The 18,766-nt window shown below is 43.2% G+C and overlaps 1 protein-coding gene across 1 annotated transcript in view; it reads right to left on the bottom strand.

The window, feature by feature from the left end:
* UBE2W (ubiquitin conjugating enzyme E2 W) overlaps positions 1 to 18,766 on the bottom strand; it is an 86,429-nt gene that overhangs the window by 24,145 nt on the left and 43,518 nt on the right. The window contains exon 4 of the mRNA XM_029591489.1: positions 9,071 to 9,226. Coding sequence (XP_029447349.1) covers positions 9,071 to 9,226 — 156 coding nt within the window. The remainder of the gene's footprint in view (positions 1 to 9,070; positions 9,227 to 18,766) is intronic.

Raw genomic sequence — 18,766 nt, forward strand, 5'->3', positions numbered from 1 at the left:
AGAGAACGAGTGCGATCTCTGGAGGCTAGAGTGGCAGAACTGGATGAGCTGAGGCAGACAGAAGTGTATATAGATGAGACCTTCAGGGTCATAGTAGCCAAGTCCCAACTCCAGACTGGCAGCCCTGATTCTGCCTTGTAGGAGTAAGGTCTCATGATCGAAAAGCATCAACCTGGTGCTACAGGAAATGATCTTGTAGTAAGGACCTACTCTCCAGGTAGTGCATTGTCCTCTCGCACCAAGGATGTGTCTCCCAGAGCTACTGCCTAGAAGAGAAGGATTAGGTCGGCCGTCATAGTTGGTGATTCAGTTACTAGGAATGTAGACAGCTGGGGTGGCTGGTGGGCTTTAGGATCACCTGGTAACATGCTCACCTAGTGTGAAGGCAGATTTCACACGTCACCTAGATAGGATTTTAGACAGACAGTGCTGGCGAGGAGTCGGCTATCATGGTACATGTGGGCACCATCTACATAGGAAAATGTGGGAGGGAGGTTCTGCAAGCCAAATTTAGGCTCTTAGGTAGAAAGCTGAAATCCAGAACCTCCAGGGTAGCATTCTCTGAAATGCTCCCTGTTCCTCACACAGGTCCCCAGAGGCAGGCAGAGCGCCAGGGTCTCAATACATGGGTGAGACAATGGTGCAAGGAAGAAGGATTCAGTTTTGTAAGGAACTGGGGAACCTTTTCCGAAGGGATGGGATCCACCTTAACCAGGATGGAACCAGGCTGCTGGCACTAACCTTTAAAAAGGAGATTGCTCTAGTTTAAAAGCTGTTCTAAGGGGAAAACAGACAGTCGCTCAGCAGCGCATGGTTCGGAGAGAGGTATCTTCAGAGGATACTAATGAAGCATTAGAATTAGGGCATCCCAACAGAAAGGATCCAATAATACGAAAAGTAGTCCAAGTGCCTATAATTAAAAACTCACCTGAGCTAAAAGATTCCAATTTATCCCTGTCAACTGAAAAGCAGAATATAAATACAAACACACACTCTGAAATGTTTGTATGCTAATGCAAGAAGTCTAAGAAGTAAGATGGAAGGAATTACAGTATATAGAACTGAATGATAACAGACTTAACTGGCATCTCAGAGACAAGGTGGAACGAGAATATCCAATGGGATAGTGCTATACCAGGGTACAAATTATATCGCAATGACAGAGAGGAGCATCTTGGTGGAGATTTATGTCTGGGATGGCAGAATCCAAGAAGCTAAGAATTTTGAGACTAAATGCACAATCGAATCTCAATGGGTAGAAATCCTTTGTGTGTTGGGGAAGTGTATAGTGATGGGAATATACTACCGTCCACCTGGCCAAAATGGTAAGACAGACTGAAATGTTAAGAGAAATTAGGGAAGCTGAAAAAACTGGTAGTGCAGTAATAGTGGAAGATTTAAATTACCCCAATATTGACTGGGTAAGTAAAACATCAAGGCATGCTAGAGAAAAAGTTCCTGGATGGAATAAATGACAGTTTTATGGAGCAATTGGTTCAGGAACAAACAAGAGAGGGAACAATTTTAGATCTAACTCTCAGTGGAGCGCAGGATTTGATGAGAGAGGCAACGCTGGAGGGGCTACTTGGCAAAGGTTATAATATGATCAAATTTGAATTAATGACTGGAAAGGAGACAATAAAGTAAATCCATGGCTCTAGTTCTAAACTTGCAAAAGGGAAACTTTGATAAAATGAGAAAAATAGCAAAAAAATGAAAGGTGCAGCTACAAAGGTAAAAAGTGTGCAACAGGCATGGACATTGTTTAAAAAACAAAAACAAAAAAAACTCATCCTAGAGCCACAGTCCAGATATATTCCACGCATTAAAAGTTGGAAGGAAGGCAAAACGATTACCAGCATGGTTAAAAGGTGATGTGAAAGAGGCTATTTTAGACAAAAGATGTTCATTTAAAAATTGGAAGAAGGATCCATCAGAAGAAAACAGGATAAAGCATAAGCATTGGCAAGTTGGTAAGACATTGATAAGACAGGCTAAGAGAATTTGAAAAGAATATGGCCATAGAGGCAAAAACTCACAATAAAAACTTATTTTAAATATATCCGAAGCAGAAAGTCTGTGACTGAATCAGTTGGACTGTTGGATGATCAAAGGGCACTTAGAGAAAATAAGGCCATTGCAGAAAGATTAAAATGATTTCTTTGCTTCGGTGACCACTGAAGAGGATGTTTGAGAGATACCCTTTCTGGAGAAGGTTTTCATGTGTGATGATTCAGATCAACTGAAGCAATTCACAGTGATCCTGGAAGATGTGGTAGGCTCGATTGACTAACTGAAAAGTAGTAAATCACCTGACCCAGATGGTATACCCACCAGGGTTCTGAAAGAACTAAAAAAAAAAAAAAAAGAAAGAAATTTCAGACCTATTTCAATTAATTTGGAGCCTATCATTAAAATCATCTGATGTACCTGAAGATTGGAAGATGGCCCATGTAACCCCTATATTTAAAAAGGAATCCAGGGGTGATCCGGTAAACTATAAAACCGGTGAGTCTGAATTCAGTGCAAGGAAAAAATTGTGGTAACTCTTATAAAGAATAAAATAACAAAACATTTAGATAGACATGGTTTGATGGAACACAGCCAACATGTATTTACCCAAGTGAAGTCTGGCCTCACAGAACTCCTACATTTTTTTTTTAAGTGGTGAAAAACATATGGACAAAGGTGAACCGGTAGATGTGGTGTATTTTGATTTTCAGAAGGTGTGTTCGACAAAGTCCTGCATGAGAGACTAAGAAAACTAAAAAGTCATGGGATAGGAGGTGATGTGCTTTTGTGGATTGCAAACAGGTTAAGACAGGTAACAGAGTAGGATTAAATGGTCAGTTTTCACAGTGGAAAAGGTAAACAGTGGAGTGCCTCAAGGATCTGTACTTGGATCTGTGCTTTTTAATATATATATATCTATATAAATAAAAATGTTAAATAGTTTGTACGTCGTCGCTAATCTCGCCAACCGCTTAACCGAATGCGTTCAAATTTGCACACAACATTCACTTCCCGTACGGGAAGGATCTTATACACTTACATTACATATATGTCACACCTGTGACAGGTAATACAAGTTTAAAAATTGCTTACACAAAACAGCGACATCTGGTGGCCGTCAGCGCAAGCGCAACCTCTTACACCTTTCACACACACTCACACACCCCACCCCACCCCACACAGGGCTATTGTCTTTCATTCACACTCCCTCATAACACACACAGGTCGATACTCTAAGGCCGCGGTAGAAAGTGCGGCATTGCCAGGCGCACCCTCGTTCCCCGCACGCACAGTTCTCTTCACCTAGCACTCTATACTCTTCTAATTGCATGCAAATGCATGCCGCGGCTGCGAAGCCTTAGGCAAGCGTTAGGCCCACGCAACCCATTTTACTGTATAGAGCGCCTATACAGTATCCTGGGTTCGCAGGCCTAACGCTTCACGGCCACGCTGGTATCTGTCATTTCAAATGACATTTGAAATGACAGGTACCAGGAAGTGGACAGTTATGTTCCCCGATGCTCGGCAAACTTTCCCCCAGCCCCCGCTCACCTGCCCTGGCCCCGTCCGGTCTCCGGTGCAGCCCCAGTCTGTCTCCTCCTCCCGAGGCAAAAAAGAAAAAAAACCCGAAAAAGTAGCAAGGCTCGGGCCTGCTACGATAGTCCCTGCTCCCTTCCTCCCGATTTCGGCGCTCAAGGCGGCCGGGTGGGCGTGCATTCATCCAGGCAGAGGGAGCCAGCGGCGAAAGCGGCCTCCGGCTCCCTCTGCCTGGATGAATGCACGGCCCCCGCCGGCAGTGAATGAATGCCCGTGCGATTTTGGCGCTCAAGGTAGTCACATGACGAAATCGCACGGGCATTGTTTCTGTTTATCCCAGTCTAATTGGTTGCCCATTCAGGAGCCAAAGTTATTTTCATTATGACTAGGGTTCAGTGGTCTTTTTCGGATTTAAAAAAAAAAAAAAAAAAAAAAAAAAAAAAAAAAAAAAGGCTGGAGATCAACTTATTTGTTAGAAAGAGGTTTTCCTATAAGGAATTTGATGCATGAATGAATGCCCGTGCAATTTCGGCGCTCAAGGCATGAGCGCCGAAATCGCACGGGCATTCATTCACTGCCGGCAGGGGCCGAGCATTCATCCAGGCAGAGGGAGCCGGCCGCTTTCGCCGCCTTTCGCCGCCTTTCGCGCTGAAATCACACGGGCATTCATTTACTGCCGGCGGGGGCCGTGCATTCATCCAGGCAGAGGGAGCCGGAGGCCGCTTTCGCCGCCGGCTCCCTCTGCCTGGATGAATGCACGCCCACCCGGCCGCCTTGAGCACCGAAATCGGGAGGAAGGGAGAAGGGACTACCATAGCAGGCCCGAGCCTTGCTACTTTTTCGGTTTTTTTTTTTGCTTCGGGAGGAGGGGACAGGACTGGGGCTGCACCGGAGACCGGACGGGGCCTTGAGCGCCGAAATCGCCCCCATTTTTTACACTTTATTCCCGTTTTAATTTTCTAACACCACACTAACACCAAGTAGAGGGTGGCGGTAAACTAACAGGTTAAGGACGCAGCAAAATAGCGGGTTACAAAGGAGATAATCTGAGCGCGCGTCACAGTATCGGAGGGGAATAGCTAATTCCTTCATTATACAGCTAATTCGTTCATTTACATATCATATACATGCTGCGTGCGGAAAGGGTTATGCGTCTGTTTTAAGAAGCGCTAAGGACGCGTGAAACTGGAGACTGTATCGCTGGATCGCCTTACGCGTCCGAATTGTGCGCTCCCAGCTCGTTACAGAAGGGAAATCCTCAACCGCACGTTACAGTATCGACCTGACAGAAATCCACTCATCACACCACACCCCCACCCACACGCCTGCCAATGTCACTTACTTCACCCACCCTCCCAAAACACGAATTCCTGGCTGCTACATTGGGAAGCCACGCATTTCACACACCCTCTGAATTTAAATTAAAGTACCCTCTTACACCCACCCACGCACTGCACTCCGATCCACACTACACCTGAAACAAGTCCGTGCTTCTCCACCAGCACCACAGGAATGGTCCGGGACACATCGCATTCAGTAGGGCCGTCTGATGCCAGCAACCAAAATGGCGCCGGCAGACTTTGCCCTTACTAAGCTATACAGAGACAACAACGACGTCGGTACACCATGTGACATAGTAAGGGCAAGAGCCCGTCTGCACCATATCCTCAGCGGACATTTGCCCTTACTAGGTCAGGAATCCTGACGCACCACTTTCACCGGTGAAGTTTTGCGACATGGCAGCCGGCGGAACAAACCCTAGCACACACCCTCGTCACCGGCTGGCAGTTTACACAGGTAGCCGGGAAGGAGCATGGTCGGGGACCGTTCTTATTTTCCGCCGTGCGTTTTTCACTGGGGGGGGCCCACTCATTCTCCACATCTCCAGAGAGGGGGGGGGCCGTAGCGTGGGATTCTCTATTTCGCCGGGTTGGGGGGGGGGGGGGGGCCCAGGCTCAGCCACAGCAACGCATGGCAGGGTTCAGCCAGTATATAATATAATAGGACTAGATATAATAGGACTAGATATATATATATATATATATATATAATCAAAAATAAAGGCAATATGTTGTTTCCTCCTGTGCTGTAACTATTATATGCAAAAAAAAACCCCCAAAAGTGAAACTTAGGGGAAAAGAAAAAAGCACTCTCATTTGTCAGTAAGTCATTCAAAAAATATTGTTTTTCCTAAAATTATTGCTTTATTGAAAATGCAATAAAAATGTAAATTTATCAGTTTTTACATGAAATCAATATCAATCCTTAATACATTGTTGATTATTTTGTCTACACATAATAACAATTGCCACTAGATATTATTTTAAGCCCAAATAATCATACCCCTCAACACTAGTGGATCAATGTAAAGAGATGTCATCAGGGCCTCTGGCATAAACTACATAAGTATAATCAGATACTGGGTAAGCTTGGTTGGAGCCATGTAAAATCGGAGACCCTTGTCTAAGGCTTTCTTTCTCCAGCCATTTCTGGAAAGGGACCCAAGTGGCCTGGAAGGACTGTAATCTATTTCAATGTATAGCTGTGTGTCTACCTACTTGGTAGTAGGAAAAGAGCCGGTTGTAGTACTGCGGCTAAAGTGGGTGCCTTCAGTTGTTTCCAATGTAACGCTATCTTTGCCCTTGCAGCAATAAAGATTTGCAAAGCCAGCTTTTGTGTGGAAGTGTTATATTCTGTCATGGGAAGACCCAGTAGCGCGTGCCAAGGCTGCACGCTGCAGGGTGATTGAAGCATCTGCGTAAGCCATTGAAACACCGTGTGCCAGAAGTCCCAAACCTCGGGGCATGTCCACCAAATGTGATAGAAGGTGCCCAATTCGCCACAGCCACGGCAGCAAAGGTCTGATGCCTTTGGGAAGAACTTATGAAGCATGACCGGTGTGTAGTGCCAGCGGTAGATCATTTTATAGCAGTTTTCCTGGAGCCCAGTTGATATAGAACATTTGCTAGCCATAACGTAGATAATATCCCAATCGCTATCTGCCAATTGTGTTTGGTTGTGTTTTAAATGTGCTACTTACTAACTTCATGGAGTGCCCCCTAGTCCTATTATCCAAAAGAGTAAATAAGTGATCATATACCCCCTCACCCATATCTTCTCCAAGCTGAACAGCCCTCATAGGGAAGCTGTTCTATCCCGTTATCATTTTGGTCGCCCTTTTCTGCACCTTCTCCAGTGCAATTATATTTTTGAGATACAGCGACCAGAATTGTACACAGTACTCAAGGTGAGGTCTCATCATGGAGTATTAGAGGTATTATGAAATTTTCCATTTTATTCACCATTCCCTTCCTAATAATTCCTAACATTGTTTGCTTTTTTGACTGCTGCAGCACTGAGCCGATTTCAATGTATTATCCACTATGATGCCTAAATCTTTTTCCTGGATGGTAACTCCTAATATGGAACCTAACATCATGTAACTATAGCAAGGGTTATTTTTCCCCTATATGCAACGCCTTGCACTTGTCCACATTAAGTTTCATCTGCTATTTGGATGCCCAATCTTCCAGTCTTGCAAGCTCCTCCTGCAATTTAATTACTCTAAATAATTTTGTATCATCTGCAAATTTGATTATCTCACTCATCATATTCCTTTCCAGATCATTTATATATATTGAAAAGCACCGGTCCAATTACAGATCCCTGAGGAAATCCCTGTTTACCCTTTTTCACTGAAAAAATTGACCATTTAATCCTACTCTGTTTCCTGTCTTTTAACCAGTTTGTAATCCACGAAAGGACATCGCCTCCTATGCCATGACTTTAGTTTTCTTAGAAGCCTCTCATGAAGGACTTTGTCAAACGCCTTCTGAAAATCCAGATATACATCTACTGGTTCATCTTTATCCACATTTATTAACCCCCTACAAAAAAATGAAGCAGATTTATGAGGCAAGACTTCCCTTGGATAAATCCATGCTGACTGTGTTCCAGTAAACCATGTCTTTCTATATGCTCTGATTTTCATCTTTAGAATAGTTTCCACTATTTTTCCCAGCACTGAAGTCAGGCTCACTGCTCTATAGTTTCCCAGATTGCCCCTGGAGCCCTTTTCAAATATTGGGGTTACATTGGCCACCCTCCAGTCTTCAGGTACAATGAATGATTTTAATGATATGTTTCAAATTTTAAATAGATCTGAAATTTCATTTTTTAGTTCCTTCAGAACCCTGGGATGCATACCATCTGGTCCAGGTGATTTGCTACTCTTTAGTTTGTCAATCTGGACTACTACATCTTCCAGGTTCACAGTGACTCATCACCCTTGAAAACCATCTCCGGAACCAGTATCTCCCCAACATCCTCATTAGTAAACACAGAAGCAAAATTAATTTAGTCTTTCTGCAATGGCCTTATCTTCCCCAAGAGCCCCTTTAACCCTTCGATCATCTAAAGGTACAACCAACTACCTCACAGGTTTCTTGCTTCGGATATATTTTTAAAAGGTTTTATTATGAGTTTTTGCCTCTATGGCCCACTTCATTTCAAATTCTCTTAGCCTTCCTTAATGTTTTACACTTAACTTGACAATGCTTATGCTTTTTCCTATTTTCTTCAAATGGATCCTTCCAATTTTTGAAGGATTTTTTTTTGGCTAAAATAGCCGCTTTCACCTCCCCTTTTAACCATGCCGGTAATCATTTTGCCTTCCCTTCCACATTTCTTAATGCATGGAATACATCTGGACTGCGCTTCTAAGATTGTATTTTTAAACAATGTCCATGCCTGTTGTACACCTTTAATCTTTGCAGCTGCACCTTACAGCTTTTTCTAACTATTTTCCTCATTTTATCAAAGTTTCCCTTTTGAAAATTTAGTGTTAGAGCTGTAGATTTACATATTGTCCCCTCTTCCTGTCTTCAAAGTAAAATCAACCATGCAGCTAATGTTTTTCCAAGGAGACTGGAGAAAGAATGGAATGTCTACAACTGGAAATGAGAAGATAGTTAACGATAAGAAGCCTCAAAAGTAGCACAAGCATAGTGAATAAATGGGAATGAACAGTAGTGTAATGATGTGTTTTTGTTGATAAAACAATTCAGACAACTCGTAGTTTGTTTTGTGCACCAGAGTAAAGGTGCTGCTCACGGTTATAAATATTATTTCTATACAAGTGAAAGTATTTAGCTTTGCCAATAGAGATAAAAGTCACAACATAAAACCACACAAGTAGCAAAATAATAGCATAACATGACATGTTTCATCTTTTTCCACTGTTTCTTCCTACTCATTGCCAGTAACACCCCCCTTATCACAGGGGTTGTTGCACTGATGGATCTGGTTGAAAATGTATCATAAATATGTACTCAGCAAGAAACTGCTATGAAGTTTCAGTGAGATCTGTCAAGTGAATGGCACCTGTAATATGCATATGGCCAGACAGATAATCAGATGCACCTTCCACAATGGGTGCTCTCATGGGGAGAAAAAAAAAAAAAAAGGGGGAGATGCTGAATTTGTGCAGTTTTTAAAAAAATTTTCTGAACATCAATCCTACCTTCTCTTTGCAGCTGGAAAGCATGCTGATAATGCTAAGACACACCGATTGCACGGAGAGGGCTGGAGACCAGTCTTCTGTGAGAATGGATAAACAGATATGTCCATTGCTATAAACATGAGGATGAATAGGAATATTTTCACCAGTGAACATGACCTATAAAAAGAAAAAGGTAAAAAGTTAATATGCATTAGCTACTTTACAATGGCAATACATTTAACCGATGTGTATTTTCTAAATCCTTTGTACTGTGTTCTCAAACTCCTAATTTTCTATATTGGGCAATCAGGGGTAATACACAATTCAACATGTCTTGGGTAATGATGGGGAGATTTTACCATACCAAACTTTGAAAGCACAGTATGATTTGAGGAATGGTGATTTTTTTCTCTTATTTCAACTTCATCACTGTCACCTCATTCCAGAAAGAGGATTTGGTGATTTCTAGGCTTGCTGATTAGGCAACATTTTTCAAAACAGGAGTTGGAGAGGATTTTGCTTTCAAAGTTATATAGGCTCCACAACAGGGAGAGAGAATGAACTTTGTTTAAGTTACATTGGACAGATGGATCTGAGAAAGGAACTTCTCGGTGTCACAAGAGGTTATGACAAGATGTTTTAAACACTTGAAAGGACTACCTTCCAACATATACCTGTGGTAAATATATAGACTTCTAAAAAAAAAAAAAAAAAAAAAAAAAAGTATATTGTATCACAAGTTATTGCCTTTACAGCCAAAATTTCAGACAATAACTTATATGAAGTGTCAAGAGGAGAGGGGATTTCTAACTCATGTCTTTTTTTTTTTCATCTTAGCGTTTTGGAAGAGGATGGTAAGCTATGTAGGGGACACTATTGGGACATTCTATTTCCCCTTAAGCCAGAACTGGTGCTTTTTGAGAAAATTTCACCTGCCTTATTGAACAGCAGAAGTGAGGTTCTTTTTGCCAGGAAATCTTTTCTTCTTGGTAAGAAATCTATCTTGCTGATCTGGCAAGGATAAAGCCCACCATCCTTTTGGCAATGGCCTAATTCATTGCACAATCATGTAAAAAAAAATAAGCACCAAGGTTACCCATATAATATACTAAAAAAAAAAGAAAAGGGGGGGAACCCAAACAAATCAATTGAAAAATGAAGGCTACTAATGTGAACAATGAATTAAAGTCCTGTTCTGTTAGAATTCTTTAAATTTTTCAAATCTTATTTTAAATGTTTTCTAAGGTATCAGCAAGCCAGACAGCATGTTCAACTTTCAATGAACCGCCCAATCTATTCAATCATCCACCTTATTTCTTTTTGTAACGTGCCAAGTTGTGTACTGATATGTGCCAAATAAAGTTTAACAAAATTCTTATAACTGTTCCCAATTCCTGATGGTTATTTATCTCAAACAATGTCATTGCACAACATGATGCAAATGGAAAATATGGCTTCTAAATTTAGCTTTGTATACAAGAGAAAATTCCTATTCATTTGTGAGAAATATATACAAAGCCTCTCTGTGCGTTCCAGAAGTCTGATCTTGAATGGTTGATAATCTGACTATTCGTGAATTACCGGAATACTTGCAACAGGCTCAAGTGGGACTTGAAGTAGTTGATGAACCTTAGTAACTCCAACACCTGGATGGTCTTGTGCATGGATTCTGTGGCACCTGCTGTGCTGAACTCTTGCCCAGCCAATTGTCCAAATAGGGATACATGTGCATCCCTGTTTTACGCATGTGTGCTGCCAGCACAGCAAGACATTTGATAAAGGCAATTAAGGGCAACTGATTTGCTGTTATCTTCTTTGATTTATAAATGGCTGACGACGGTCTTGCATTTTCTTTGTTTAAACTATATTTGTTGTGCTATTTTTAGGTAATGATGCATGTTTTATTGTGAACCACCCTAGGCTATGGTATATAAATGTAAGTAAACAATAAGACATTGGGCTGATGCTAGACCAAAAGGCAGCACATGATACTGTAGGAGATAGTTTCCTTCAAGGAAATGAGATTTCCAGTGATGGGGAAAAATCTGTGGCCATAGGCATCCTTGAGCTTGAGAGACCACAGCCAGTCCCCTTTTTGAATAAAGGGAATCAAGGTGGCCAGGGAAACCATCTTGAACTTTTCTTAGAAACTTTTTTGTTTTTTTCCAAAAACAGGATAGAAGATCTAAGATGGTGCACCAGCACTTACAGCGTTGGGTCACTCTCTGAGCTTGTGATTTAATTTCTACATTTGTGTTAAAATGGCTCATACCGGCTGCAAGAAGCGGGCAAAAGAGAAGACTTACTCTGCCTTCTCTCCTGACAACCTCAAGTTGGTCTGATGGACACCCATGTTGTCCACGGGACTTTATCATTAAGCGTAGAGTCTATGGGGGACATACAAAAGGAAGTAGTACTTGTTTCTTCTCCAAACTCGATTTGGAGCACACTTTCGAATCCTGCTGCAGCTAAGGACTTAACTACACAGCTGGAACTGATATGGGCTGATGATGCCGGCATTTCAGACATCCAGGCAGGGAGCACATTGCTGTGAGGCAAGGTTGCTGCCACAGGATCCGATCTTCCCAGGGGATTTTGGCAGTTCTCAGGTCTTGGGAAGGCAGCAAATGACAGCAGAAGGATCTCCCATTTTGCTAATTTTTTCTATGGATGTCTTGCCAAAGAAAACTGCACTGGCGTAGAAAGACCTATCCATATCACTTTGAGTCAATTTGGGATGCCATTGAAGGTCTCAGTTCCTCAATTACGATGCAGTTAAAACTCCAAGTTTTGAAATGTTCAGACAATGAAAACCAGATCAAAGCTTTGGAGTTTCCCAAGATAAATATGGGTCATTGAATGGAGGAAATTAAACAGGGCATTGATTACATTAAACGTGTACAAGATTCTCTCATTAAGGAAAACTTAGGACTGTCAAAATAAGCTTGAAAATTTAGAGAATTTGCTGCAAGGAAGAACCCCTCATTTTGTTAAATTTCCAAAGTACATCACACTTCCCTGAAGGAAATGTTTAAAAGATATTTGGTCAAGGTGTTGAAGGTACCAGATTAGGAAATTCCTCCAGTGTCAAAAGTGTACTATTTACCTCCGTTTAAGAAAGGGAATGGAATACAAATGAATTCTCAAATTATGTTACCAATAGAGTCTACCAATTTGGACATTTCCAATATTTAGATTGTTTTGTTTTCTTTTAGACATTGCACAGACACCTTTTTACAACCTAAGGTCAGAATATTCCCTGACATGGCAAAACAAACCCAGAAGAAATAAATTTCTGTTACTGAGATCTATGGTGTTACAGTTTGGGCTCTGTTTTTGTTGAAGTTCCCTTGAAAATGTTTTACCAAATATAAAGATATTTTCTTTCAGTCCTCTCAGTTCTCATTTTCTAAGTGACAAGTTTCCCCAATAAGATGAATCTGATTCCTGCTGCCATTTAATTCCCTAGATAGGCAGTGAGCAAGAAGGCCTGGAGATTGGGATGACGCAACCTTTCTTGATTCCGAGTGATGAGATCTGAGGAAGGCCACAGTCTGATTGCATTCCAAATGGAAAACTCCAGAAGGAGCAGAAACCAAATCTGTTTCAGCCAATGGGCGGCTATGAGAATCTTAGTCCCCTCATCTTCACTGAGCTTTAATAAAGTCTTTGCGACCAGTGAAACAGTCCAGTTGCTTACCTGTAACAGGTGTTCTCCTAGGACAGCAGGATGTTAGTCCTCACATGTGGGTGACATCATCTGATGGAGTCCAGCACGTAAAGTTTCTCAAAGTTTCTAGAAGCTTTGACCAGCACACTGAGCATGCCCAGCATGCCGCTATCCGCTCCTCCACGCGAGGTCCCCCCCTTCAGTCTCGTAACAGATAAAACAAATACACGCAAAAAAATAAAACAAACCAGAAGAACCACCCAACTCCATGGGGTGGCAGGCAGGATTCCTGAGGACTAACGTCCTGCTGTCCTAAGAGAACACTTTTTACAGGTAAGCAACTGCACTTTCTCCTAGGACAAGCAGGACGGTAGTCCTCACATGTGGGTGAATACCAAGCGCCAGGCTGTTTCCATTAACAGGTGAGACCAACAGGTGCCGAACAAAGTGCCAACGGGAACAACAACTTTAGGAGACGAAGGGCAGAAGGCCGGAAGAGATGAGTTCAGGTCTGGAAAAGATTGCACAGGACAGACTGACCAAAGGCACTGTCCTATCGTCCGTCCTTGTCTAAGCAGTAGTGAGCTGCAAACGTGTGAAGAGAACTCCATGTTGCAGTATGGCAAATTTTGACAGGGACTACTCGCAGGTGAGCCACCAACGTTGTCATGGCCCGCAGAGTGAGCTTTGATTCGGCCAGCCAGCTGAAGGCCCACTTTTGCATAGCAAAAGGTGATGCAATCCGCCAGTCAGTTGAACAAAGTCTGTTTACCCACTGACACGCCCAGCCTATTGGTGTATTTATTTATTTATTTAGCATTTTTATATACCGACGTTCTCGATACAAATATCAAATCAGGTCGGTTTACATAAAACAAAACAATCTCGGTGAGGCGTTACAATAAACGGAGTTTCAGAACATGAGAATAATAAATATTAAATAAACAACAGTGACTCATCAAATGACGAGAATCTATATAGTAAATAACATGTAATAAAATAGATAATGGTGTAAATAACTAACTTGAAATAAAATAAATAATAAATAGAATAGTATAAAATATATATGTAAAGACAACAGTAACTCGTTATGATACGTGAAACATGTAGAGAATAACTAAGAATACATGATGTGTTAATTTGGGATATACAGGTATCAGGGACCAATGTTTATGTGCCTGGTTATGAGTAATGCATGGGCTAAAGAATTAATGCATCCACAAGTGGAACAATCAAACAGGTGGGCTGTCAAATAACGTGGATTCATGTTGAGATAACTAAAAATAAATGATGAGCTGAACAGTGACCAATGTTTATGTGTTTAGATATCAGTAATGCATGAACTAAAGAATTAGTGCATCCACGCGGGAGGCTTTCCCTACAGGTGTGTTGTAAGTGGGTTGTCCAGATGAGGTGGCTTTCACTACAAGTGGGTTGTAAGTGGGTTGTCCAGATGAGGTGTAATCGGGCCTTGAAGAGGTGTGGGCGGTCGTGGAACTTGAGGTGTGGTCATGGAACTTGTAGTGAACTAATTTTACTCTTTTGCTCTTTGGCCCGTGTCAGAGTGTTCCTGCGATTCTGGAAATGCTTGCCGGAAGAGCCACGTTTTTAAATTTTTCTTAAAAGTTATATGACAGGTTTCTTGGCGTAGATCCGGTGGTAATGAGTTCCAGAGGGTGGGCCCAGCTGAGGAAAGTGCTCGTTTAGATCGTGAAGTTTTGATCGGGGGAGCGTATAAGGAACCTTTGTAGTTGAATCTGATAGGTCTTTGTGATGTGTGAGGTCGGAGTTGCGAGTTTAGGTTTAGGTGTGCGGTGCCCGTAATATCCTTGTGGATCATTGATAATGTCTTGAATGTGATTCTGGCTTTTATGGGTAGCCAGTGCAGACTGTAGAGAATAGGTGTTATGTGGGCTCTTTTATTTGTGTTGGTGAGTAACCTCGCGGCAGCGTTCTGCACCATCTGTAAGGGTTTTGTAGCTGTGATCGGTAGACCTAACAGGAGCGAGTTGCAGTAGTCTAATTTGGATAGAATTATAGACTGCACTACTAGACGGAAGTCACTGAAGTGGAGGAGAGGTTTCAGATTTTTGAGTACTTGAAGTTTAAAATAACATTCTTTTGTTGTATTGGAGACGAAGGATTTAAGGTTGAATTGATTGTCGAGACGCACCCCTAAGTCTCTGACGGAAGGGGAGTGGTTAATGGATGATTTTGCGAATTGAGATGCGCTTTGGGAGTTGATGAGAGTATGGTTTTTTTCGTCAGGTGAGATGATGAGGATTTCTGTTTTATTTGAGTTGAGTATGAGGTTCAGGCTGGATAACAGAGTGTTGATGGATTGTAAGCAATTGTTCCAATGTTCCCATGTTTTTTGTAGTGATTCTGTGATGGGGAGGAGTATCTGAATGTCATCAGCGAAAATATGCTTTAGCTTAAGGTTGGAGAGTAGGTGGCAGAGTGGAAGCAGGTAGATATTAAAAAGGGTAGGGGAGAGAGATGATCCTTGTGGTACTCCTCGGATTGATTTAATGGGAGGTGATTCTTCGTTGTTGATCTTGACTTTATAGAATCTATTCTCCAGAAACGATTGAAACCAGCTATGAGCCTCTCCTTGAATTCCTATATCGGATAGCCGCTCGAGAAGGATGGCATGATTGACTGTGTCGAATGCGGCAGATAGGTCGAGAAGAGCGAGAAGGTATGGTTGGTTTTTTTCAAGATTGAGGAGTACGGTGTCAGATAACGATGCCAGTAGGGCTTCTGTGTTTTGCGATTTCCTAAAGCCGAACTGGAAAGGGGAGAGTATATTGTTCTCCTCTAGGTATTCAGACAGTTGCTTGTTGACGAATCTTTCCATCACTCTTGAGATAAGGGGAAGGTTGGCGATGGGGCGGAAGTTTGCGGGGTCAGCCGTGGAAAGGTTAGGTTTTTTTAATAAGGGTTTCAGAATGGCTATTTTGAGTTGATCTGGGACCTTTCCTTGAGTTAAAGAGCAGTTGATGATATCTGCTAGTGCTTTGGATATAGTGTTAGGAGTTGATAGTAGAAGGTTGGAGGGTATGGTATCCAGTGGATGCGATGAGGGTTTAAGCTTGTTGAGGATGGTTTCAATTTCCAGTGATGATGGGGTCTCGAACGATGATAGGCTGTATCCTTTATTATGTTGTGTGGTGCTGAGGGGTGTTGGTGTTGGCTGTTGGGTAGAGATTGGCTTAAGGAGATTGGTGATCTTTTTATCAAAGTAGATTGCTAGTTCCAAAGCTTTGTTGGCTGCTTGTTCGTCTGGGATGATGGGTGGAGAGGGTTTAGTTAAAGATGATACAAATGAGAATAAGGCTTTGGAGTCAAATGCGAAATTGTGGATTTTTTTTGCAAAGAAGTCTTTTTTGGCCTTGAGGATGGCTAGTCTGTATGAGTTGAGGTGGGATTTGTAGTTTAGGGTTGTGATGATGGAAGGGGACTTGCGCCAACTGTTTTCTTTTTTCCGAAGTTCTTGTTTAAGGATTTTGAGTGTTGGAGTGTACCATGGATGTCTGTTGGTTTGGGGTGATTTCAAGGATTTGGAGATGGAGGGGCAGGATAGGTCTGCAACCTCGTTTGTAATCTTGAGCCAGGAATTGATTGCTGAGGATGCGTCTGAGTTCCAGTCTGTCAAGTTCTTTAGAGAGCAGATTATTGAGACTGTCTGTGGAGCAGGGTTTCCTGTATCGTATAGTGGTAGTTGGGTAGATGGGACGAGGCTGATCTTTGATATGAAGTTCGGCAGAGATGAGGTGGTGGTCAGACCATGGGACAGGGACGCATTTAGGGTTATTATTGAAAGATATGCCGTTGTTGAGAAATATTAAGTCTAGGGTGTGTCCCGCTTTGTGCGTGGGGTCTTTGACAATTTGATTGAAGCCAAGGTGATTGAGTGCTGTGATAAGTATGTCGCAGTTATTGGTTGGACGAGCGCTGTTTACATGTATGTTAAAATCTCCCATCAATATAGCTGGTTTGTCCTGCTTGAAATGTTTTGTTGTGAATTCTATTAAAGGTGAGGGGTCTGTGGCTAAGGTTCCTGGTGGTGAGTAGACTAAGGCTATTTGTAGATGGTCCGATTTGAAAAAGGCAATTTCAGTGTTGTTTATAGTAGTAGATAGTTGAAGTGCGAGTCCAAGGCCCTTTTTTGTGGCTAGCAGGATCCCTCCACCCCTTTTTTTGATTCTGGGGATTGAATGAAAGTCGTAGAGGTGATTGGGGAGTTGGTTTAAAAGAACTGTGTCTGTGGGTTTGAGCCATGTTTCCGTAATGGCGCAGATATCCGGGCTGTTGTCTGTCAGGTGGTCGTTGAGGAGGTGGAGTTTTTTGGTGATAGATTGGGCGTTAAATAGAGTGAGCGTGAATAGTGTTAATCCTAGCATTTGAGATATGGGGGAGATCATAATTGGAATCAATCTCTGTTGTCGGAGACCTAGAATCCTGGGTTTGTTAGATGTGAGTTTGGGAGTGTAAGGTATTGTAGGTATAGGGATAGGGTGCATGATGAGGTGCTTGTGTGTTGGGTTGTGTCCTTATTGGGAGTCGGGGTTGTGATCCTTGTTTGAAATCCGGAAGTGTAGCTGCTGGATGAAGGGTGGATGAGTGGCTGCTGGATGAAGGGTGGATGAGTGGCTGCTGGATGAAGATTAGGTGAGTGTTTGCTCAGGACCAGCTTGGCAGCTCCTTCATTCAGGAAATGGTTGGTGGCTATAGTTGCCAGCCTCACAGCTGCACATTTCAATGGGACATAAGCAATTACTTCATCAGTTTGCCCAGTTCTTCTCTAGGTCATGAAGACCCTCTTGTTTGTTCAACCTGAGTTCCCTTCCAGTTCATCAATACCTCCCACTGAGTGGATGCAGGATGGTTGCTTGCTGAATGCTTGCTGAGAGGGTGTTGGATGGGCACTGGATGGTGGATTGATGGATGCGGGCTAGAAGGTCGTTATCTGGATGGATGCTGAATGAGTTCTAGTGCGGTATAGGTGTGGTGTAGCTCAGGGAGGCGAGGGTCAACACGAAGGGGCAAAACAAAGGGGCAGGCCCCTTTGTCGCGCTCCTTCATGCGCGCGACGCCAAGGAGAGTGGTGGTTTAAACAGCCCGCCGGTCGCGCCTCTGACGTCACCGCCGCGACGTTTTTCGTGGGCGGTTCGGGGCGAAGGCTCGCGGCTCGGGGCCTACTGGATGCGAGGGCTCGTGGTCCGGGTCGAGGCCGGGTAGACGCGCCGAATCGTGGCTCCGATCGCGGCCGGCTGGAGTTGGAGAATCGCGGCCTTTCAGGTGGGCGAGTGCTGGAAAGACAGGCCGGCGATCGGCGAGGGAGCCCGATCGGGGAGAGCGGAACAGGAGGCCTTACCCCGACGGGCTTCAGCGCCAATCGCGCAGGCCTAGTTCACCGCTGGAGCCCCGTGGAGGTAAGAGCGGTGTAGAAGGACACAAAAAGCTGAGAGGACTGCCTATGACTGGATGTGCAGTCTAAATAGAAAGCTAAGGCCCTCTTGCCATCCAAAGTGTGAAGAGCCCGCTCCCCAGGATGGGAGTAAGGCCTGGAAAGAAGGTGGCTAAAACAATGGACTGATTGATGTGGAAATCAGTCACTACCTTAGGCAGGAATTTAGGGTGCGTACGCAAGACCACACGATCATGAAAAAAAACCTTGTGTGTGGTGGGTACGTAACCAAGGCCTGAAGCTCACTTACTCTACAAGTCGAAGTAATTGCCACTAGGAATATAACTTTCCAGGTGAGGAACTTCAGGTCGCAGGAATGCAATGGCTCGAAGGGAGGACAAATGAGCCGTGCCAGGACAATGTTGAAGTCACAGGTTGCAACAGGATGTCAAAGAGGGGGCTTCAACTGGAGCAGGCCCCCTCAAAGTGACCTACTCATACGGCTGCACCCGTAACAACCCGATGGTACGCAGTAACAGTGCTAAGATGAACCCTGACTGAGCTGGTTTGAAGCTCAGACTCGGAAAGGTGCCACAAGTAGTCCAACAGCGTGGGAAGAAGACATGTGAATGGA

The sequence above is a fragment of the Rhinatrema bivittatum genome, chromosome 2 (genome assembly GCF_901001135.1).
Source record: "Rhinatrema bivittatum chromosome 2, aRhiBiv1.1, whole genome shotgun sequence".
Lineage (NCBI taxonomy): Eukaryota > Metazoa > Chordata > Amphibia > Gymnophiona > Rhinatrematidae > Rhinatrema > Rhinatrema bivittatum.